The 25,572-nt window shown below is 35.9% G+C and overlaps 1 protein-coding gene across 2 annotated transcripts in view; it reads left to right on the top strand.

Annotated features, from left to right (window-relative positions):
- The window catches only part of LOC143246626 (cell adhesion molecule Dscam1-like), a 158,893-nt gene extending 134,068 nt beyond the window's left edge, over window positions 1-24,825 (top strand). The window contains exons 17-27 of one of the 2 annotated variants that reach the window (XM_076493665.1): window positions 2,022-2,092; window positions 4,060-4,297; window positions 5,445-5,537; window positions 5,884-6,069; window positions 7,394-7,687; window positions 8,183-8,368; window positions 13,013-13,165; window positions 16,649-16,746; window positions 20,525-20,603; window positions 23,276-23,400; window positions 24,203-24,825. In XM_076493665.1, the coding sequence (XP_076349780.1) occupies window positions 2,022-2,092; window positions 4,060-4,297; window positions 5,445-5,537; window positions 5,884-6,069; window positions 7,394-7,687; window positions 8,183-8,368; window positions 13,013-13,165; window positions 16,649-16,746; window positions 20,525-20,603; window positions 23,276-23,382 (1,505 nt within the window). In that variant the 3' untranslated portion in view covers window positions 23,383-23,400; window positions 24,203-24,825. Of the gene's footprint in view, window positions 1-2,021; window positions 2,093-4,059; window positions 4,298-5,444; window positions 5,538-5,883; window positions 6,070-7,393; window positions 7,688-8,182; window positions 8,369-13,012; window positions 13,166-16,648; window positions 16,747-20,524; window positions 20,604-23,275; window positions 23,401-24,130 lie in introns of both variants that reach the window. The other variant, XM_076493664.1, reaches the window with a different exon arrangement.
- The last annotated feature ends 747 nt before the right edge of the window (window positions 24,826-25,572 follow it).

Below are 25,572 nucleotides of genomic sequence, written 5' to 3'. Positions count from 1 at the left end.
CCACGGGTAACGAAACCCGGTTTTTTAGTGTGTAAGTCCGCAGACATACCACTGTGCCATTGGGGAGCTGTTGAATAATAGCTGTAGCGATACAAAATAATTTTACCTTTGAAATAATAAATCTATAAATTTATCTATAAGCCTGCGCAAAGCGAGATTCATATGCTCTGTTCGTGTTGATTAAGCAGTGCACGTTTTACTCACCATCGTTTTTAATTATAATTAATCTTGCTTTTCCTTTATAAGGCACGACATGATCAGGTGTTTAAGGCACTCAACTCGTAATCTGAGGGTCGGGGGCTCGAATCCCCGTCACACCAAACAAGCTCGCCCTTTCAGCCGTGGGGGCGTTTATAATGTGACGGTCAATCCCACTATTCGTTTGTAAAAGAGTAGCCCAAGAGTTGGCGGTGGGTGGTGATGACTATCTGCCTTCCCTCTAGTCTTACACTGCTAAATTAGGGACGGTTAGCACAGATAACTCTCGTGCAGCTTTGCGCGAAATTCAAAACAAATTTTTTGTAAGCATTTTAAAGCTATAACGAATTTTAGGTTTTTACTGAATTACAAAAAAGATTTAAACGGACATGGGTAATTAATTTCACTATTGTTAACTCCTGCAGTTTTCTACAATAAATAATGGATATCTTCTTACTTAACTGCTGCAGCTTCAACGGTCAGCCATGACACACACGATGTTTTCATAAATTAAAACGTGTTCATAACGTTTTCCGTACTCGGGACGAGTACTCGACTGTCACCTATATGTTTTAATTTGTCGTACAATAGAAACTCGTTCACAATGGTGACTTTTCATCAATATATATATACGTAGCTTCCCGCTAATAACTTCAAAAATTATCGTGTCCATTTCAACATTCTAAAATCTCCATAATTTAGAGAGCCCTAAAATTTAATTGGTAAACATCTCAGTACGAAAACTATAGCAGCATAATTCGTAGGCTATAAATATGCATTAGCAGAACATCCCAAAGTTATAAATATGTCTTAATAACACACTCCTATCGAGAGGTGTGTGTGTGTTTTTCTTATAGCAAAGCCACATCGGGCTATCTACTCAGCCCACCGAGGGGAATCGAACCCCTGACTTTAGCGTTGTAATCCGTAGACATACCGCTGTACTAGCGGCGGACGTTGAGAGGCTAGAACTGTGCATCAACAGTATATCTCAAAGCTATAAATGTGTCGTAACAACACACTCCTATCGAGAGGCTATAAATGCGCATTAGCAGTACATCTCGAAGCTATAAATATGTCTCAATAACACACTCCTATCGAGAGGCTAGAAATATGCATTACTAGTACATCTCGAAGTTATAAGTATGTCTTAATAATATACTTTTGTAGTGAACTAGAAATTCACGTTAACAGCGTTATCGTTAATTAGAAGTATGCCTAACCAACACCTTTCTGTAATAAAATATAAACACACGAGTTAGCCTGTTTACCTCAAATTACGCTTTCCTGTAATATTACTGTTAACACGATAGAACAGATGTTCTCAGGAAAAAGACAAAAAAAAAAAAACATTACAATTTCAAACATTATTTTCGGAAAACGTTATTTTCGGTTGGACTGCGTGTCATAATTTCATGAACAGTTATAACCGATTAGTTGCACAATGACTCGTTGGTGTTTGAGCAGGCTATAAAAATGAGTTGAAATTTCCAGATTTTCACGTTTGCAATTCAAAATTCATGAATGTTCCTGGCCCCAGTGATTATTCTGTGTTCACTTCAAAAAATTTTACATGACAATAGGTTAGGTGGAAACTACTCAAATATCTCATTCGGTACGGTTTATTTTGAAATATATCGTAATATTCGCTTGAGAACAGTTTCGGGAAACAGCACGCAAAGACTTAGTTTTCCTCTCAGATCATCACGTAATTCAAGTTGGATTATTACTCCAAATAAGTGGAAATTTATAAAATAATGTTTTATCAGAAGAAGTTTTTCAATGTTTTTTAGCGCTCGATAATTTAATTTTTATCTTAATAGTTCCTGGAGGCCCGCCACTAGATGTCGCTGTAGAAGCCACGGGAGCCAGATCGCTAAAGGTCACTTGGAAGGTAAAATTGTTTTTTGTTTCTTTTTGTTGTTGTTGAGACAATATAATTTGTGATAATCCTTTTTGAAGTATAAAGAAAACCATAATACTTTACTTGCGATGAGTATAAATAAATAAATTTACTGAAAGCGTGTTGTTAGCTTAGTGGGTGTCAACACTGTTTGCTGCGTTGGATGAGAAATCTCGCTACTGTTTGATTTGAATTTTCGCGCAAAACTACACAAGGACTATCTGCGCTAGCCGTTCCTAATTTAGCAGTGTAAAACTATAGGAAAGACAGATAGTCATCGCCACCCACCGCCAACTCTTAGGCTACTCTTTTACCAACGAATAGTGGGACTGATTGTTACATTATAACGTCCCCTAGACTGAAAGGGTGACCCTCAAATAAGTAGTAGAACGCTCTAAATACCTAATTGTGCAGGGCCATCTGGTTACTAAGTAAATCTATAAAAGTTACAAATAATTAAAAATTAATTTTCGTAATGCTCGCAAGAATTCCAGAAGGTACTCTAAAGCAGAAAATTATCAGGTCAACAGTGATTATAATATTGCTTTATAGTTAGCAAATATATTGGTGAAACTTATAATATTGCAAGTTTTTTGTACTGTCAAAAATAGAAATTCGAAAATGCCACTAGGACGAAAATATTGAACATGAATTTGTAAAAGTCACACAGAAATTAATACCAGTTCGATGTGAGGCAGTAACTCTGCTCAGGTCGTATTGTATGTGATATTAGGTTGGATAGCAGAACACTAAATCTACTAAAGTAACGTAGAACTTAATGTCAACATCACGTGACTAAGATTATTTTAGCATCACATACGCAGTTGGTTTCTTTTGAATTTCGCGCAAAGCTACTGAAGGACTATCTGCGCCAGCCGTTCCTAATTTAACAGAATAAGACTGGAGGGAAGGCAGATAGTCATCGTTGGTAAAAGAGTAGCTCAAGAGTTGACGGTGGGTGATGATGACTAGCTGCCGTCCCTCTGGGCTCTTTCTGCTAAATTAAGGAGGGCTAAAGCAGACAGCCCGAGAGTAGCTTTGCGCGCAGTTCAAAACACACTCTTTTCAAATACAAAAACTGAGCACATCACTTCACGTCACAGAGTCTCGTGAGCTTAGAACGCGAATTGCAAAGTTTGTTATCCAAAAATATGAAATGTCTATGCGAATTGGACCCTTAAGCTTCTAGCTGTGGTCTCACAGTTAAATATTACACAGAAAGAGAGTTTTGTTTGTTTGTGTAAAATTAAGCACAAAACTACAAAATGGGCTATCTGTGCTCTGCCCACCACGGGTATCGAAACCCGATTTTTAGTGTGTAAGTCCGCAGACATACCGCTGTGCTACTGGGAGGCAGAAAGAGAGTCACATTTTTCGGCAATTCTTCCGAGTTTCTTATTGTTATTATCATTTGCTTCATTCATATATTCCATAAAACTTTGGGTTTGGAAGTACATATATTAATTAAAATACAAAATTTGGAATAGAATTAGAATCTTCAACCTATACATCACGTTGCGTTTAGTTGGAATAATCAGACTGGTAAGAGCTGCCTTGGGTTCAAGCATAACCACCTTTAATTTTAAACTACTGGTCAGAGGAAAGACAGCCAACAGTGACCCTTTGTTCATCCTCTCAAGTCAAATGATGGGAGTGATTAGAATTGTTACAACGCGTCCGGAAGTGAAGTTACGAAACAATACTTAGAACCCCAGATCTTATATATAAATTCGAAGTTCGACACTCTAAGCTACGACCGGCTTCTAAAGGTATGAAAATGGAAAATTAACAGTGTTGTTATGTGTATCTGTATTATTTTGGATATATATTATTATTAAATAAACACAATATGCTTATGATAAACGAAAAGAGAATCGAAGGATACAAATGTTTCACTAAACTTAACATTTCTCTTGTATATTTATTGGCCTATTTTTTCACTGTTGTTTTTTTTTCAGCCTCCGCGGAAGGATCTACTTTACGGTAAACTCCTGGGATATTACCTTGGTTACAAGAAGAAGGGCAGTAGTGAAGCATTTCAGTATAAAAATGTTGATAATCCAGGAAACGGGGAGGTAGTCAACTACCTGACGAACCTGGATCGTTTGACGTCTTATGTCGTCCTGGTACAGGCCTACAATAGCGTAGGACCCGGACCTAGGTCTGACGAAATCCATTCCACAACACTAGAATCGTGTAAGTAACAACCAGAATTTTCGGCTTGTTCAAGTTAGCCACGATAATTATAACTGTTAACGAAAACAGAGATTTACGGGAGTAGCGAGTGGTTTTTGGGTATCTCGACGTGCCAGAACCGAAGAAAGAGAGGACTATACATCACCTCACTGACTCAACGAAATGTCTAAAAAGTTAAAGTGTTAAAATCCGGGGTTTAATACTGCTTAACTACAGACAAAATTATAATGTTCCTTAAACATTCATGCTGTGTACCCAAAGAGAAGTAAGATTATATTACCCTTGGAAACTAATGTTCATTACGTTCAAATACAGGTGGTTAAGGCATTAGACTCGTAATTTTAGGGTCACGGGTTCGAATCCCCGTCCCATTAAACATGCTCTCCCTTTCAGCCTTTGGGGCGTGATAATGTTACAGTCAATCCCACTATTTGTTGGTAAAAGAGTAGCCCAAAAATTGGCGGTGGGTAGTGATGACTAGTTGTCTTCCCTCTAGTCTTACACTGTTAAATTAGGGACGGCTAGTGCAGATAGCCCTCGTTTAGCTTTGCGCGAAATTCAAAAACAAACGTTCAAATAATATTTCGGGATGTGTCAAATTACTGGCAGTTTTTTTGTTTTTTTTTTTTACTTTCATGATAAAATCCTTATGCTACAAGAAGAATTAAAACATACAAAAGAAGTGTTCGTTCTGTATTTTGCTTCTCTGATTAACAAATTGAAACCGACCGATTATTTCGCTCGTTTCTTAGAAAAACGTGTACGTGTAGAAGACACTTGCGATATTCATTGCGAGATGTTTCTAACTGCCAAAGAGTTGTCATAATATAGAAATTACCTATGTTCGACACTTTGTTTTTAATCAGCCGCATGTGGTTTAATATAAGATGTGTTGGAGATATTACCTTCCACTCAGAATAAGCTAAAAGTACTTAAAAGAAACTAAAAACCTACTTGAAAACGGTATGGCTAATGAAAAGCCATTAGACGAACACGTGGATTATTTTTTAAATTCACCTGAGTGTAGGGTATATACGTATGTACATTTATTTTAATTTCACTTATAGACCTGACGTCCTAAAGCTGTTCTGTAGTGCACTACGTCAGTTGTTTTATGTGTTTGTTTGTTTTTTGTTTTAACTTTTAGCCCCTCCGACTTCTCCAGCATTAACAGTCGTTTCATCAACGTCATCTACAATCACTGTTCAATGGGAAAACAATGACGATACGATATTTAAAGGTATGGAAACTGAAACAAAAGTCAGATACATTTGATTTTCTAGCTCGGTAGTTTTGCTTGATCTGATTTTGTACTTTAAAAAAACCTTCTGATGAAAGATTAAACTAGATCACTTTGAAAAGGATTTATAATAAATTGACTCGTGCATCATAAAAAGAAGGAAAGTGCGCATATACCAAACGAGGATGTATCTTGCATAATAACAGCTTTAAAGTATTTAGTTAGATCAAACGAGTATTAATTAAACTGTCTTAGTTTTGGTGTATGTTTTCGGATAAAGTTTGTAATGTGCGTTTCCATGTTTATTTTTATCTTACTAATTTCGGTCTTCATTTTTTGCGTGTAGATTATGTTCTTTATTACAAAGCAGAAGGAAAAGAATGGATGAAAGAAAAATTGATTACAACCACTCGCAAATATACCTTAAAAAGTTGTCAGTGCGGCACCCGCTACAGACTTTACATGACTGCCTCGAATAGTCTAGGAACTGGCGAACCGAGTGCGACTGTTATAGGTCGAACGAAAGGAGGAGGTAACTAATCAGTGAATCAATAGAGGGCAGCACATTAACAAAAAATCGTCTGCGTTTCTTAGTGCTTATTAAATATCAGTAGTCCAGATATGTGGATAATACGATCTCTCTGAACACTTATAGTGCAAGAAATATATTAAACTCGATCGAAATATGATAAAATAATATATTTATAACTGAAAATTTAAGTGATATATATATTTAGAATATTAATTTGAAAGAAACGATCCAACGCGACAAGAAAGACAAGTACAATGACTACTTCAACAATTTATATTTCCGTTTTACAAAAGTTGCACTAACTGATATTGTCTTACACGTTGTAATTGTCTGTAGAATTAAGTCTGATAAACTAGATACAAAGATAACTTGCACGTACTGTATTTCTTAGTCTGTATTTTTAACGGGGGAAAAAAACGGGAAGGTAGGGGGAACAACTTATCTTATCATGTAATAATATTCAATAAAATGATATGTATCTATTAACCTCCACCATCTATATACGGTGTTGGTGTTTTCTACTACTTTTAATTGTTGGTTTTAATGTGAGTAACATAATGCTTCTAACTGTTATTTCACTAAGTAACAAATACTATTATAACAAATAGTTATGCATTTTATTTTCCCCAGGTGTTTTGGTTTTCTTTGTAGTTGAGCACAAAGCTACACAAAGAGTTATCTCTGCTTTGCCTACAAGGATATCGAAACCTGGTTTCTAGCAGTGTAAGTCTGCAGACATACTGCTGCGCTACTGTAGGCCAGATGTTTTGGTTTGGTTACCGTTAAGCAGAAAGCTACATAGTAGGCCATATGTGCTCTACCAAACAAAGGTATCGAAACCAGATTTTAACGTCATAAGCCTGCAGACTTACCACTGGGTCACCATGGTAATATTGGTAGTATAACATTTGAGTTATACTAGTATGTTTTAATAAAGAATTGTTTTGATTCTAATTGAAGTTTCAATGTCTTGCTTCAGGAAGATAGATAAGTATCTTTTCACACACACATAAACATAAAAGTTGTATTTTGTTTTTTTCTGTCTTATAGTCATATAAAGCCTCTCCAGCAACTTTTCTCAAGGTAACAATAAAGTTCCATGTTTTGTATAATTTTCAGCTATTGGTCTTTAAGAAATAAATACAACTGCTTGATCTTAAACCAAGCGACTTTATCCCTGACTGTAAGATGATTGTACCACATTTGAATCTTTATAAATAACACTTAAGAACACTATTCAACGAGCTAACCTTAATACTGTGCTATACTTTTTAAGTTCTGCATCAATTTTCTTATCAAATAATCCGATATTGATCATTTATAGCTCCAGTTTCACCTCATAAAAGGATGTTCTTGACGATAAACGCAACTTTTGTCACCTTAAACTTGGGATCATGGCAAGATGGCGGCTGTCCTATTCAATATTTTTCTGTTCGATATCGGCCTACATTTCAACATGTGTGGAACACTGTAGCATCTCGTGTGATGGCGCTGCAGAAATATTTGGAAATAGGCCATCTAGTGCCTGGAAGGGAATACAGTCTCTTAGTTAGTGCATACAATGAGGCAGGGACAACCGAAGCAGAATATACATTTCAGACATTAAATTACACTTTTGGTAAGTGGAAATGTTTCAATGTTTGTCACATATCAGAAGGAAAAGTTGTGCTACAAGAACAGAAGCTATGAATGTTTCTTTCCTTGATCTTGGGTTTTTATATTGATCATGAGAATGTTTGTCATTAATGTCAAAATCAATACTCTTTGTCATATGGATATTTTAATATTTAACAAAAACTTAAAAAGGGCATTACTTATGTAAGTTCAGGTAGCGTTAATTATCAAATAATAAGCAAGATGTATCCGCGTCTATATGATTCCAGTAAATATGAACCACTATCTGTTGTTCCTTTAATATAAATTGTTTGATATACTGACATTTAGATAACCTTTTGAACTAAAATATTGAGAGAAGATTAGCCCATTTTGTCTTTTCAAGATGTTATTCGTCTTTTACAGTTGCCTATAATTATCTGATTTATAGTTTTCGATTATTAGTGCTCTCACAAAAACAAGTTTATTTGTTTTCTCTGTCTTGTATGATGACATTCAGCGTCAGCAGTAACGCCACCATCGAGGAGGAATCCGACAAGCAGAGACGCCATATTGCCTTTCTACCGAAACATTACAGTAATATTGCCTGTAGTGTTCTCCATTGTCGTACTTCTTGTAGTTATCATTACTGTTTTAGTGTGCTTGAGAAGACAGTCGGACAGCAGTAGCAGAGCTAGTTGTGGAGGTAAGCAGTCAGAGTTTGATACCTGAGGGTTCCATATTTGTGTCGAGTAATAAAGAACATTGAATAAGCAAATCTCGTTAATCATTGGTGCAATGATGTAATATTTCCGTAATTACGAAATCTCACGCGTTCCAATTGTTCTTCGAGATTTACTTACGAGCCCTATTTTGATATTATTTCGTAACAAAAGTGGCAGCTAATCGTAAAAGAAAAGTTGACGACGAAGATCGGCAGTTTCATGATGATTGGACTGCGCAATACTGTTTTGTTCAACAACAGAAGAACGTGATTTGTCTGCTGTGTCATTCGACAGTAGCAGTGGCGAATGTATCCAATATAAAGTGTCATTATGAGTCGAAGCATAAAGATTTCCACAATGTTGTCGGTGATGAACGAACAGCTCGAATTGAATCTCTGCGGTTGTCGCTGAATCACCAGCAGAACGTTTTCTCTGCTGACCGGAGTCAGCAGATTTAGGTGCAGCATATGAGGTCAGTTACGATATTTCGTTGATGATAGCGAAATATGGCCGACCGTTCACTGATGGTGATTTTGTCAAGCAATGTATGATTACTGCATCGGAAAAGTTGTGTCCGGAAGCAGTTCGCAAGCAACAGACGGTAGCTTTGAATCGTATGACAGTTCAACGAAGAATTTCACACCTCTCAGCAGACGTGACAAGGCAGCTTACAAATAAAGCAGCCAACTTTGTCTACTTCTCCTTGGCAGCAGACGAGTCGACTGACATCAGTTCAACAGCACAGCTACTAGTTTTTTGTTCGTGGTGTGTCGTCATCGTTTGATATCACAGAGGAACTTATCGGCATTGGTTCCATGAAGGGTCAGACAACTGGGTCTGCTCTATTCGAGAAGACAGTACGACTGTGTAGTAGTTTCATTGGATTTCACGAAACTGGTAAGTGTGACAACTGATGGAGCACCAGCCATGACCGGAGAAAGTAGCGGGCTGGTAGCACTGTTGATGAAGCATCAAGGAAAACAGAACAGACAGTTGGTGAAGTTGAACTGTATTATTCACCAACAGAACCTATGCAGTAAAGAACTTGGTTTTCAGGCACTGATGGCATTAGTGACGAAAACCATTAATTTCATTAAATCACGAGGGCTCAATTACCGTCAGTTTCGAAGTCTTCTTGAAGAAATTGATTCAGACTATGGTGACCTTGTATATCATTGTGAAGTACGCTGGCTGAGTCGAGGAAAGATGTTCAGAAGATTCTGAAAGTTGATTGATGAGGTGATAGAATTCCTCAGAAGCCAGAACAAAAACACAGAAGTAATTTCCATGACTAGTTTAGCATGACAAGCTGATTTGACATGACATAACACTTGAATGATCTGAATTTGAAGTTGCAAGGCAAAAATCAGCTTGTCTGTCAGCTTCAAATCACGTCTCAGCTTTCAGAACAAAGTTGAAGTTATTCTGGCAGCAAACAACATCAGGCAACTTCGTGCACTTTCCCACTTTTCAGTCACAGCTACAGAAGAATCAGGACATTGACACACAAGTTTATATTGGGAAGCTAGATACCTTGATTCAATCCTTCAACTCACGGTTTCATGACTTTAACCAATGCAGATTGTTGATGAAAATTTTTGCTGATCCGTTCAGTGTGTCAGTGGATGGCTTGTCAGCAAAATATCAGCTCAAACTTACTGATCTCCAGACATCTGATGAACTGCGTGCTATTTACCGAGAAAACAGTTTGCTTGACTTCTACAAAACGTTACCTGATACATTTGCTAATCTGAAAGAGAACGTACTTGTCCACACCAGCATGTTTGGCAGCATGTACTGCTGCAAACAGGCTTTCTCGCATATGAAACGGAACAAAAATGACACTCGCAATCAGCTGATTGATGATCATCAGAAAACAGTCTTGCATCTTTCAACGTCAAACATCAAGTCGGACATTTCTAAGCTCGTAGATGACATGCAGCACCATCCATCTCACTGATTTTGTGACAGTTCACGTATCATAACATTTCTTAGAATAATGTGCAAACTCTTTGATGTAATCGTTATTTGTGCGTTCTTAAATGTGATGTCCATCTTGTGTGAAACAACTGTGGGCGATTTTAATCTTCACTTTTTTGTGGCCCCCAACGGTTACAAGTCTGTTTGTGGCCCCTGACTCAAAAGGTTTGTGCATCACTGGTCTGGAACATGCAGTTAGCTTCCAGACTTTTCTTCGCAGTAAACTTCAATTATATTTCAAATAAAGACGTCTATGGCCGAAATAACTTCTTTCTGTTAAATCATCAACTTATCCTTTGAGGATTTAAAACGACAGTAAAACATACATTATAATAGGAAAAAAATTAAATTAATTAATTTCGGTAAATAACTGTCTTTTTTTAAAACAAAACATCTTTATAACGTCATGGGAAAAGAGCTGAAATTATGTTTTAATACTTGATTGGTTGTGATTGTTTTCTGATAGCAAAGCCACATTGGGATATCTGCTGAGGCAATCGAGGAGAATCGAACCCCTACGTTTAGCATTGTAAACCCATAGAAATACCGCTGTACTAGCGGGAGACGTTTTAGCACTTAAATTGTGCAGTTAGGTAATTAGAAGTTAGATATTATAAACGCGATAGAAATGAAGTTTGCTGGAACGAAAGAAAATATCAGTCTTCAGTAATGTGTCATTTTTATTCGAACCGAGGTTATAATTAAAGAAATTGATATTTAATTATAATTGTTTTTTTGTTTTGTTTTTATTTTACGCAAAGCTACACGAGGGCTATCTGCTCTAGCCGTCTCTAATTTAGCAGTGTAAGACCAGAGGGAAGGCAGTTAGTCATCACCACCCACCGCCAACTCTTAGGCTACTCTTTTACCAACGAATAGTGGGATTGACCGTCACATTATAACGCCCCCAATTCGCGAATTCGTATCTCCGTCACACCAAACACATTCGCCATTTCAGTCATGAGAGCTTATAATATAACAGTCAATCCCACTATTCGTTGGTAAAAGAGTTGGCAGTGGGTGGTGATGACTAGCTGCTTTCTCTTTAGTCGTACACTGCTGAATTTGGGAGGGCTAGTGCATATAGCCCTCGTGTAGCTCTGTGCGAAATTCATAATAAACAAACAAACATGATTTTGAAGCGTGCATTACAAAGTAGTCAGTAAAAACTAAAGTGAACCTTGTTTGCATCGTGTGATATAATTGGTTTTGAAGCAGTTTTTAATAACAGTCAACATTGCCTACCAGTATTTTATCTTATTTTATTTTTTTATTGGGAAGATAGATATTACCATTTTCAACTGTTCATTACGTAACTTGAAACAGCACTTCATCTTATTAGAATCACACTAATATAGGAACTGCCAAGAGAAATGTAAAAATAAAATACGTTTTTTTAACCATTGCTGACGTAGCTACTTCTATTTGTTAATTTGAATTTAATGAAATTTTGGAGAAAAATTGAGTGCGTGGAACATAAAACGCAAATTCCCCTCATACGTTTTAGAATAAACCCTACCGGTAAAAGCACTGGTTGTTACAACACCATCAAACAAACCTTCTCTGTATCCATGATAATAAATGGATACCAATGAAACAATAGTTATTACAACAACCTTAAAACAATAAAAACAATATCCTCCATATCTTTAACAATAATAAATAGACAGTAATAAAAATATTCGCTGTTACAACTTCCAAACAATGAAAATATTCTCCGTATCTACACAAATGAACCGAGAAAACAACATACAATTCGGATGATTAGAACCATTGCTAAATACCGTATTGGTCCGATTATAGGGCGATGTTTAATATAAACCAAACAATGAAAATATTCTCCGTATCTACACAAATGAAGCGAGAAAACAACATACAATTCGGATGATTAGAACCATTGCTAAATACCGTATTGGTCCGATTATAGGGCGATGTTTAATATAAACCAAACAATGAAAATATTCTCCGTATCTACACAAAAGAACCGAAAAAACAACATACAATATGGATGATTAGAACCATTGCTAAATACCGTATTGGTCCGATTATAGGGCGATGTTTAATATAAACCAAACAATGAAAATATTCTCCGTATCTACACAAATGAACCGAGAAAACAACATACAATTCCGATGATTAGAACCATAGCTAAATACCGTATTGGTCCGATTATAGGGCGATGTTTAATATAAAGCGAACCCATTTTCAGAAACCATGGAAAAGAGAAATATTGAGCGTCATGACGGCATTTAATAAAACTAACACAATAACTAAACAGACTGAAGGTGGATTAGTTGCGAGAGCAAATATCTGTGCGTATGTGTAAATGGATGCTATATGTGCATTCAAACATACGACAGGGGGAAGGAGTCTGTGGCCGGCCATAATTATAAGGCAAAAAAAAAACGTCGCCTTATAATCGGGCCAGTACGGTAGTATTTTAAATACCTTTTGTGTCATAAAACTCATTATTCACTCTAATTAGACGACATTTACATTTGTTCTATTTTTAATGCATTGTCCATTATTACATTTTTATTTGTGTTTTTTTTAAATTAATGTTGGACTGAACAAATTAAATTAATTTAAATTAATGACTGAAGTAAGGAAATTTGTTACCTTTTCAATCCTTTTCTTTTCTTCAGACAATCAGACACGAAAGGATAGGCAAACGGAAAACGTGGGTATGATGGAATTTCCTCAGAAGCCGCTCAAAGGTATGGAACCAACTTACAAGCCCTCATATTACTCCTCGCCAACCAGAAAACCAACACCTGTTGCTGCTGGAAGGAGGATTCGTGAGTAATTGGTTATAGTGTCAACATTAAAGAGAAACCAATGTTGTTCATTTTGAACCATATACATGAAACCTTTCTTTCCTGGAAGGAAGATTCGTGAGTACGTGATTGAAAAGAAAAGAGATGCTGCTCATTTTGATCCAAATATTTGAAATTGTTTATAAATGGTGACTGGTGTAAGTGTAAGTGTACTACAAATATAAAGGAGTTCATTAGGAACAAACTTGGTAAAAATGTATTGTTACTGAAATTGATGAAGAAAGAATTTACTTGCAGAGAATAATTATAGTAAGATTAAAGGTTTACTAACTTGTTTGCTGTAAACGCAAAATACAAACTGGCATTCTGTTGGTATCTGCTGCCTGCACGACGTCTTTATGCGCACATGTAGCAAAATGGTCGAGTCAGTTACCCTTAGAATTCAGATATAGCCATCGCTGTTTCTTAATTAGCAAGCAGAAAGAAAGCAGTCAGTTAGTAACACTCGCCACCTTAATATATCTTCGAATCCAATAACGTGAATGATACTTTTATAACACATACGCAGATAAAAGTGCAAAACCCTTCGAGACCCAAACCTTGGACCATACTACACATAGTCAACACATTCTTTTACTCTAATCACTAGATTAGGTTACTCCCAGACAATTATTGATCAGAATGATACACTAGAATATATGTACATCTCGGAAATTATATATTATTTTTATCTCCTTTGTCAGCCATATTATCCTATTATTACTTACTTGTCAATCAAGTACATAATGCTGCCAGTCTTCTTCATTCCCATTAAGTTTAAATGTATATATATATATAAATATTACTCAAAATTTGCTAAGACTCACCATGTTTTGATAGTGGTGTTATTACGTAAAACATTTTTAATAACATTTGTCTAAAAGTACTTATTTACATTCGACAACAAGGTTTTGCTTGATCTTGGCAAAAATAAAGAACACAAGAAAGTGTCCACATATTCAATAAACTGAGTTTTGTTTCTGCTTAATGCCTTTTACTTTAATTACAGTCTGATAGTGTCTTCTCATGCCCTGGATCAGTCTGTTTGGGCATATTGTATCATTTTGGGGCTAAGGCAATTCCAAACTACTCCAGACTGGTGAGTTGAACAGGACGAGGTAATACTGCTCCTTGCAGTCCGTCCCAAACGTGTTCAATAGGATTCATGTCAGGTGAACATGCTGGCCAGTCCATTCTCTCAATACTCTCATCCTCCAGGAGTTATGTGGTTATGCATCATCATCCATTAAAGTTAAATTTGGATCTATGGCTCCTCGTTGTGGCCTCAGTAATATCCAAGACCTCATCCCTGTGATCTTTTCTCTTCAAAGTCCCATTCTAGATGATGTACAAGTCTTTATGACTCCTGAGATTCCATCATTGTCACATCTCCATATCAATGATGTTCTATCACATTCTGGATGATGTACAAGTCTTTATGACTCCTGAGATTCCATCATTGTCCCATCTCTATGTCAATAATGTTCTATCGCATTCTGGATGATGTACAAGTCTTTATGACTCCTGAGATTCCATCATTGTCCCATCTCTATGTCAATAATGGTCTATCGCATTTTGGATGATGTACAAGTCTTTATGACTCCTGAGACTCCATCATTGTCCCATCTCTATGTCAATAATGTTCTATTACATTCTGGATGATGTACAAGTCTTTATGACTCCTGAGATTCCATCATTCTCCCTTTTCCATGCCAATAATGTTCTATCACATTGACATCTTCATTAGTTCGTCTCCACACTCGAGTACTTCCATTATGATAGTCTTGACAGTATCTAAATTCGTCTGTGAAGAGAACACATGAACAAAAAAACCTGTATCTTCCCAGAGATTTCAACAAAGCATTTAAGCCTGTGCTGTCAGTGTCTGACTGTCATTGGAACTCGCACTACTGTCCTTCTTGCTCTGTCCATTATTCCTGTCTCTTGGAAGTGACTCCATGCCCTAGAAACTACACTTTAACCAACTCATAGTGCAATAGCAACCCTTCTCTGAGACAAACTTCCTTGGAATATTCCTGTTCCTTTTGAGAGATTCTGCATGGCGTCTGCGTTCATCAGTTCTTGAAAACTTTGTATTGGTCTACAGTTATCTAATTAAATGTGCCCGGCATGGCCGAGCGCGTTAGGCGTGCGACTCCTAATTCGAGGGTCGCGGGTTCGGATCCCCATCCTGCCAAAGATGCTCACTCTTTTAGCCGTGGGGGCGTTATAATGTTACGGTCAATCCCACTATTCGTTGGTAAAAGAGTAGCCCAAGAGTTGGCGGTGGGTGGTGATGACTAGTTTCCTTCCCTCTAGTCTTACACTGCTAAATTAGAGACGGCTCAGGTTTCTCCTCCTGGTTGGGGCTGTGCAGTAGGCTAACAATCTACTCACTTAAAAAAACAGCCTGTTAATGAATCCGCAAGCGATTGCGGCCCTATGTTCCTTCATGGAATCGAGAGGCATAATAATAATAATATCTAATTAAATAATAATAATGTGCCTGCAATAGGTTGAAATGTGCAAGAACAGAGGTGACCCACTTTCTGCTATACTATGACGGTCATACTTGATCACATAGTTTGAATAGCACTAAATAAATGCAGAGGGCACGTGAAAAAAGCACCTGCACAATTATTATTTCAAGAACTAGTTTTAACTAATAAACCTATTACTGGAAAACTGTGATCCTTAGGAAGATCTGTGTAGTATATACCAATAAACGGGCCTCATTTTTGTGTTGTACCTGTGTTATAGATCAGATGAAAGACATAAAGTTAATTACAATCTTGGTTCACTTGTCTACACATTTAATGAATGAAGACGCGTTTTTCCCTGCCTCTTCACACGAAATGCAATCCAATTTACATTCTCTAAAAGTTGGAACTTGAAATATAGTTTTAATTTATGGCATGACTAACCCTTTATTATACGTTCCTCATTCATAATCCAATCATTTTTCTTCATCTGCATTTTCACGACTCCGGGAACTTTATTTAACACGAAATAAAAAGAGGTAAATTATACTACTTACGTTGTGCCATCTGTCAGCATAAATATTCACTAGTTTTTAATATGTTATAGCGTTTTAAAAAATCCTACAAACTAATATAAATATTTCATTCAATTTTGATAATTATATATAAACTTGTGAATTATACTTCCCAATACGTATAAACACACAAAATTATATGAAAAAATATTGTGCCTCTCAAATATTTTGTTACGTTTTGAACTTTGATTATTAACAGTTGAAAAAAAAATCAAATTGTTATTATTGGTGCAGTTATTTAAGGAAATAACTGTCTCTTCCAGTTGTTAGGTTTTTATAAGTGCTTTCTTATGTCTTGCTTTTAAGACTGAACAAATGTTCTTCCAATACAGAGGATTTATTTCTTCGGCTTTTTTGTGTGTGTTTTTTCTCGAAGGGAATATGTTAACTTGTGAACTTTTCCATATCAGGACGAAGAGACGATAACCACGAATACGCTGAGCCATATGCTTCTGTACCACCCCCACGCTGTGTTGTGGACGAAAGGAGTTGTCCAGTTATGTTGTCTGTAAGTTACTGAAAGCCACCGACGTCATGTTTACTTTTTGAAATGAAATTACAAGTTGTGTGCAAAAATAATTCATTCAGTGACAAAATATGGTGATCTACCAGTGTCCGAAAATTATGTTAATTGTAAGAGATTTAATATTATTGTAATATCTGTGTTTGTTTCAGTTTAATGCATATCTATAAATGTATAAAAATTAAATTGTTAAACGTGTATTGCTCAAGTCCCGCCTCATTTCAAGCTTTGTTTGTTTTTGAATCTCGCGCAAAGTTACAGGAGAGCTATCTGCTCTAGCCGTCCACTAATTTAGCAGTAATTTACAGGGAAGGTAGCTAGTCATTACCACCCACCGCCAACTCCTGAGCTACTCTTTTACCAAAGAATAGTGGGATTGACTGCACATTATAACGCCCCCACGGCTGAAAGGGCGAGAATGTTTCGTGCGACAGGGATTCGAACCAACGACCCTCAAATTACGAGTCGAATGCCTTAACCACCTGGCCATGCCGGGCCTTGTAAAAGATTTTCGAGTGTAAGAATCAACAATATATGTTTTATGAAAGCATTAGCTTATTTTAGAATGTTGTTGCCAACGGAAGTTTCGAGAACTTCATTCTAAAAGTTTATAAATCGACGCACCAAGAGACAGTTCGATATATTTTTGTGTCTCTACAGTTAGTATACTATAAGACTTGGAAGCTATAATTGTGACAAACGCTTATTTATTGGGAAACTACAGATATGTTATACATTTCAAATATCACGAATTTCGAACGTTAGTATTTCTATGAAGACATTATATATTGTCGTTGGGAGAAAACAAACAAAAACTCACGTGTGCAGAATGGATCTAACTAGCATTCCCGTTAAGTGAAGTGTATTTATCTATCAAAATAAAATTAACTTGCGATTCGTGAACCGTCAACAAAATATAGAAGAGCGGATATCAGATTTAAAATATTGTTTGTAAGTTTATGAAACTTTTGTATACAAATGATTATCTGTAATAACGGTTATTTTAAATTGTATCTTTGTATGTATATTAAAACATATTTGTGATAAGAAGGAAAATTGTGTGAATTTAATACAAATCGATATTCAATTGATTTCTATATTAAAAGAGCCCAGCATGACCACGTGGTTAATGCATTCGACTCGTAATCCGAGGGTCCCGGGTTCGAATCCCCATCCTGCCAAAGATGCTCGCTCTTTCAGCCGTGGGTGGCGTTATAGTGTAACGGTCAATCCCACTATTCGTTGGTAAGAGAGTAGCCCAAGAGTTGGCGGAGGGTGGTGATGACTAGCTGCCTTCACTCTAGTCTTGTACTTCTAAATTTGGGACGGCTAGCGCAGATATACCTCGTGTAGCTTTGCGCGAAATTCAAAACAAACAAACAAATCGTTTAAATCTTTCATTGCCAGCTTATTAAAATACTTTTATTGGCTTAACAAAATTTTAATAGTATTTGACGCATGAGGTACCGAGTTTGTTAACGTAATTTCCTGACAATTTATATCCACAACCCTCGTAACTACTGTGTACAGAGTCAAATAGTTTTAGGCGAGCTAAGCTGTGTGAATAAGTACTCGAATCCTGCACGGTTTGATCACACAGAAATTTATGATACTATTATTATTATTATGTTGTGTATTTGAATTGTCATTTTAAACATCCAGACCAATAGCAGCTTTCTGTGATCCTGGACGTACGATACCAATCCAGTTTGTTAATGATTGTGAGTTTAGAACAATGAACCCGATATCGGGTTTATTACCGTTGTAAATGTTATACTTTGATATCAGTAGCAGTTTAATATGGTTGCAAATGTGACTGATACCATTTCACTCTTTAAGTGAAAGTAAAAAGCTGAAACCAATTGAAGTTCACGATAGTGTGTGATAATAACTAAGTTAGTTTTTAAAAGGTAATGAACACCCTTCGGATTAATGCAACATGGAATTCTCACAAGTGTGCTATTATTTGTTTTGCTTACTTGCAAACTAATTAGAATAGCCTAAAATTAGCCTAATCCTACCCTAACAATGAGGGTCAGCTTATAAATGTGGGAACAATATAAAAATAACAAATACATTACTCTTTATAATTATAAAAACCTAAAATTAGCCTAAGCCTAACCTAAGAATGACGGACAGCCTATAAATATGGGAACAATTAAAAATAACAAATGCATTACTCTTTATAACTATAAGAACCTAAAATTAGCCTAAGCCTAACCTAACAATGAGGGTCAGCTTATAAATATGGGAACAATTAAAAATAACAAATACATTACTCTTTATAACTATAAGAACCTAAAATTAGCCTAAGCCTAACCTAAGAATGACGGATAGCCTATAAATATGGAAACAATTAAAAATAAGAAATGCATTACTCTTTATAACTATAAGAACCTAAAATTAGCCTAAGCCTAACCTAACAATGAGGGTCAGCTTATAAATATGGGAACAATTAAAAATAACAAATACATTACTCTTTATAATTATAAAAACCTAAAATTAGCCTAAGCCTAACCTAAGAATGACGGACAGCCTATAAATATGGGAACAATTAAAAATAAGAAATGCATTACTCTTTATAACTATAAGAACCTAAAATTAGCCTAAGCCTAACCTAACAATGAGGGTCAGCTTATAAATATGGGAACAATTAAAAATAAGAAATACATTACTCTTTATAACTATAAGAACCTCAAATTAGCCTAAGCCTAACCTAAGAATGGCAAACAGCCTATAAATATGGGAACAATTAAAAATAAGAAATACATTACTCTTTATAACTATAAAAAAACCTACAATTAGTCTAAGCCTAACCTAAGAATGGCAGACAGCCTATAAATATGGGAACAATTAAAAATAAGAAATACATTACTCTTTATAACTATAAGAACCTAAAATTAGCCTAAGCCTAACCTAAGAATGGCAGACAGCCTATAAATATGGGAACAATTAAAAATAAGAAATACATTACTCTTTATAACTATAAGAACCTAAAATTAGCCTAAGCCTAACCTAAGAATGGCAGACAGCCTATAAATATGGGAACAATTAAAAATAAGAAATACATTACTCTTTATAACTATAAGAACCTAAAATTAGCCTAAGCCTAACCTAAGAATGGCAGACAGCCTATAAATATGGGAACAATTAAAAATAAGAAATACATTACTCTTTATAACTATAAAAAAACCTACAATTAGTCTAAGCCTAACCTAACGATGAGGGACGATCTACAACTGTGAAAACAACTACATAAAAACAAATACATTACTGTATAAACAGATTTATTTCAAGTACCTAGTTTATTTTCACAAGGTCTGTAGTTAGATTTGATGTTTACAAAGACACAATCATAGTATCCGCTGAAAATATAAAGTTTTGTTTTACTTCTGCCTGAGCGCAAAGTTACACAACTATCTGCGCTGTACTCACTGTGGATAGCGAACCCGAATTTTTAGTGTTATTAGTTTATCTCTTAGGTAACGGATTATTATTTATAACTACTTTCACAACTTCGTAATAATAGCATTTTTCTTTTGTGTTCTATCTAACATTATAAGTTTTGTGTATGGAATTTCGTTATTTGATATTGTTTTTGTTTGTTTTTACCAAATATGCTTTTTTTAATACTCAGGAAGACACATATATATGACCGACATACCAATAAAAACATTACACTAATTTAATATAGTGAAGAAAATAATGAATAATGCTTCACATTTCATATATTTTATTTAATATTTGTTTTCCCTAATAATAGACAAGAAATGAGGGGCCGTATGCTACAATAAAAAGGAGTCCTCCACGTTCTGTGTGTTATCTGTCTTCAATGAGCCAGGGTAAGTGATTGTTAATCAGAATTCTAGCGTCTGTCAAACTGAAATACAAAGTACAGCAAAAAATTACTGTCGCTCTGGTCTCTTCAGTTAAGAAAGACTGGTAGAAGCAACTCCGACTAGATAATATGTGTCTTTGAGATGAACTATTTTTGTTTTGAATTTCGCACAAAGCTACTCGAGGGCTATCTGCGCTAGTCATCCCTAATTTAGCAGTGTAAGACTAGAGGGAAGGCATCTAGTTATCACCTCCCACCGCCAACTCTTGGGCTACTCTTTTTACCAACGAATAGTGGGACATTGTAACGCTCCCACGGCTGGGAGGACGAGCATGTTTGGTGCGACCGGGATTCGAACCCGCGACCCTCAGATTACGAGTCGATCGCCTTAACCACTTGGCCATGCCGGGTCTAAAGCCCTTGTGGTAGCGGGTGCTGCTGACTGGTTGTCCTTCGTCTGGCCAACAGATCAAAAACATACATAAACCCTAACAGTTTCTTACTTGTTCATTTACTCTGTGTGTTGCATGAGATGACATTCTTATTGGACCGAGCATGACCCTCTGATTAGCATCCTGACCTTTAGAGCTCGAGTTTTGTATTTCACGGGTCGTGAGCCATGCCATCGTGTTTGTTGACTTGCATTCAATATTGTATTGAACTACTATTTTGTAAATGTAAGTCAATAAGTTTGAAATCAAATTGTAAATTATAATTCAAACTTTAATATTATATATGAGCTAATTTCTTAATTTCGAGGTAAATGTTAAAAGAACTCACTTAGACGTAAATTTTAGTAAATCATGTGGCACGTTGAATGCAGCAGCGGTTAAAGTTGGGTGTTTGTGGGGTCAAAATACAAAGTCTCTAATTTCGTACAAATTAGGAACTCAAATTACCAGTACTGACCATCATAAACAAATTGTTCTTTGCACTTTGGGTTGTGCATGGGAGCATTAAATCCGTCAAATCCCACTATTCGGTCTGACAAGAATAGTCCATAGGTGGGTTGTATTGACCAGCTCCTTGTTCTCTATTTATTAATGCCAAATTAGGAATAGCTGGCGCAGATAGCCTTCGAGTAGTTTAGTGCAAAGTAAAGCAAAACAACCTAAAACATCGAATACATAAAGGCTTTCACTCTGTAGTATATTTTTATACGATCATAGTGTGTTTGATAAAAAACGAGGTTTATTTTCAGTGTATACGTGGGTTAAGTTTCGACTTAACGTAAATTTCTGAGCTATGTGGATGATAAACATAAAAATACCCCTCACCAGTGGCACAGCGGTATGTCTGCAGACTCACACCGCTAAAAACCGAGTTTCGATACCCGTGGTGGGCAGAGCACAGACAGCCCATTGTGTAGCTTCTTGCTTGATTCTAAACAAACAAACGTAAGAATAACAAATATTTCCAAAATAAAACTTTCAATTTTAATTCAGGTTTCCAGCTATAGTAATCTGGAATAGTAACTAGGATTTACTTTTAATGAGACATCCATATGACTCTGCTTAGCCTAACTGATATCGCGTAATATCTGAAGTCAGTATTTTAATATCTTAAGTGAAGCAATTCCACGAAGAGCCTGTTCTAACAAGTGGACATTAACCTTAACCTGAAGATGACCTAGGAAGGTCGAAGCGTTGTCCTTATCAGCAAGTGTTAATACCCATGCCAGCCGTTCTGAGGTACAAGTGGACATTAAATTATCTTTCTCTATATCTTTGAATGATTTTGCTTTTATTTTGACACTGACTTCACGACGATTCAAAGAAAAACTGGTGGAAAAAATTGAAGAAAGACAAGTAATTTGTCCATGGTAAAACACGTGAAAGTACTAACATGAGAGAAAATGTAAGAATTATATATTTAAAAACGGCTGGTATGGATAGAGAAAGCATTATGTAGAGGAGCGAACATCGATCATCGTCAGGTTCACAAAGAAAGAAAGGGTTACTGACCGGTAGCTGACCACATGTTTGAAGACGGTTGTGTAATTGAGTGTAGGAATGTAGACGGCGTGCTTAGATGTTGGATATATTTATTAATATAAGTATAAAGGCGTTCCTTTGTATTGGTTTATTTTGGGCTTGAGTTGTTGTATAAGTAAGGCTTCTTTAATTTTGCGTTTGTTTATGTTTGTTTCTTTATTTGGTATTTGAGTGTTTTCTATGGTTATGTTGTGTTTATTTGACTTGCAGTGTTCGAAAACGTGTGAAGGTGACTTTTTATGTTCTTTGAATCTGGTTTCCATTTTTCTACTTGTTTCTCCAATATAGAAGTTGTGGCAGTTATCACATTGTATTTTATAAATAATGTTGGTGTGGTGTTTGTCAGTGTAGTTTTTACATAGTATAGACCTCAGTTTTGTGCCTAGTTTTTGAATAAATTTGGTATTAACTGGAATGTCATATTTTGTTACTAGATTTTGCCAAATGTTGGTTATTTGTCCGCTGATGTCGGGAATATATGGCATGCAGCAGTATATTATTTTAACAGCCCACATATCTAACTCTAGTTTACTCATGTTAAAGTCAACAAACTCAATAAGACTTTGGAAAATAAAATAAGAATTTAAAGTCGTTTCCCACGTCCTCACGTGAGCAATGTTTAACCCTAAACAACAGATCATAACCTCAAAAGTAACAATTTGTTTTTAATATGTATTCGTAGGAGTCAAACTAAGGTCAGCTCAACAGGTGACGTCTCCTGAGCGATCATATTGTCAGTCCGGTTCAAGTCCATCTGGGTCCAGCGGAGATAGACCTTGTAGTATGTAAAGGCAAGATAAAATGATCGTGAGTAGAACATAACGTGATCACAAATGCAAATAAATGTTCATTGATACTGAAATAACAATACTTGTCACTAGATGGCGACTGATGCATAGGGAACAAAATCGAAGACATTTGCTTCAAGTATTAAAATCTTTAGCAATAATTGATAATTTAAAATACGTTAAGAAGTAAACTTTAACAATATTTTTGTTGTTAAGAAAGTTTCTATAGTTCATGTTGCAAATAAAACATTCGTCTGTAGACATACATCCCATCGAAATTCTCTTGTACGCTGTTATTTATCTCACTTCCTCGCTAAATAAGTTCTAAACAACAGTAATTTCAAAATAACCTTCTATGGCTATTAATAGACTAGAAGAACAAAACCGTATACTCGTGTATTGCCAAAGACGGTTACATTAATATATCTCAGATCTTTTAACGGAATCTTCCTTACTCTAAGACCATATGAGGACGAAAGTCATTTTCTAACTAGGCTTATAAATTATTTTTCTTATAGTTGTTGGCTTAATAACGCAAACATACATTTAGATGTTGAAATGGAAGCAAAGAGGCAGAGAAAACCTATGAAAACAAACGTGTTTTGTTTTGTTTTTGCCTTTAACTGAATTAAACCTAAATGTTCCCGTATTTCATGATGTCCATAAATAGGCTGATATACGTTATATATCCAAACTAGTCACTAGTTTATACTGGAAACTAAACTGTATTTGTTTGAATTTACTTGCAGGTTGTAAGGGTTTGTTTGTTTTTTCGGTTTTCTCTGTGTGACCACACCTGTGTTGTCCGTGTCCTTCTGCAGTGGTTGTCTTCCTAAGTTCTCCAGTGGCTATTTGCGTTTCTCTGTCGCCGTCCTCTCGTACAAGTCTTTATGAAACGCATAATTCCTCGGAAGACGTTTTGTAGCAGTTTTAAAAGATTAATAAAAGGTTTGAACATCTCATCACTGAATTTCAATATTACTTGTACTCATCCAAAAATATACAGAATTATCTGCTTTTTTTTTTCATTTTTGAAATTTGCAATTTACGATTTGACAAACAATTCATTTTAATTTATTTTTCACAATTTGTTTTTCGTGTCCTATGTTTTTAAATAACCAATCAGTTGAAACTTGCTCATTCTCATCTGAGATGTGCAAATGATATCTCCAAATATTTTATTATATCAGTTTTTCTACTCGTATAAAGGGAGTTAAATTGATGGAATTCTAATAAACTCGCTTTTTTTTTAAAATTTGTTATACGTTATGTTCCACTGCGAGAAATAATTTCGCGATTAACGTTTGCTAATCTATTCTATAACCTTATTTTACTAAAAAACACTTCTGTGTCATTTTAGTAACCGACCAACACAGACAATAGAGTTCCGATTGTATTTAATAATATATTGTTAAACTGTAATAAATAATATTTTATAAAATATTTGTTCTGTAGTCAGATTTTGTTCACTTGTATTTTGTACAGGGTAGAACAAAAGTGGCCCATCCACTATGACATTTATAAGTCGCTTTTGTTGTTTGTTTTTCTAACTCAAGTTCATGTTTTACTAACCCTTTTTATTGTTGTTGTTTCTTACAGTAATTGATTATAATGTTACCAAACTTGTATAAAAGTGTAGACGTGACCCTGTAGTCACGTTGTGTCAAGGGCCTGGCATGGCCTAGCGCGTTAAGGCGTGCGCTTCGTAATCTGAGGGTCGCGGGTTCGCGCCCGAGTCGCGCCAAACATGCTCGCCCTCCCAGCCGTGGGGGCGTTATAATGTGACGGTCAATCCCACTATTCGTTGGTAAAAGAGTAGCCCAAGATTTGGTGGTGGGTGGTGATGACTAGCTGCCTTCCCTCTAGTCTTACACTGCTAAATTAGGGACGGCTAGCACAGATAGCCCTCGAGTAGCTTTGTGCGAAATTCCAAAACAAACAAACAAACAAACACGTTGTGTCAAAATACCCAACGGTACAGGATTAAAGAAGGGTGGTGCGCGACTTTTGTCGCACCCTGTATGTTGATTTTCTTTTCATTGTTCCCGTCATATTAAAGAAGATGAACCGCCATAGGATGTACACGATTCATCATTTTTTTGGTATGTGTGAACATGTGGTTTTGGTTTCCTTTTACTTCATAGAACGTTCTTTATTGTTTTGTTATGTCTTCACTTGTTTTCTTCTTTTA

The sequence above is a fragment of the Tachypleus tridentatus genome, chromosome 3 (genome assembly GCF_004210375.1).
Source record: "Tachypleus tridentatus isolate NWPU-2018 chromosome 3, ASM421037v1, whole genome shotgun sequence".
NCBI lineage: Eukaryota > Metazoa > Arthropoda > Merostomata > Xiphosura > Limulidae > Tachypleus > Tachypleus tridentatus.
The sequence above is the reverse complement of the archived record's forward strand: the minus strand, read 5'-3'. Positions and strand labels throughout refer to the sequence as shown.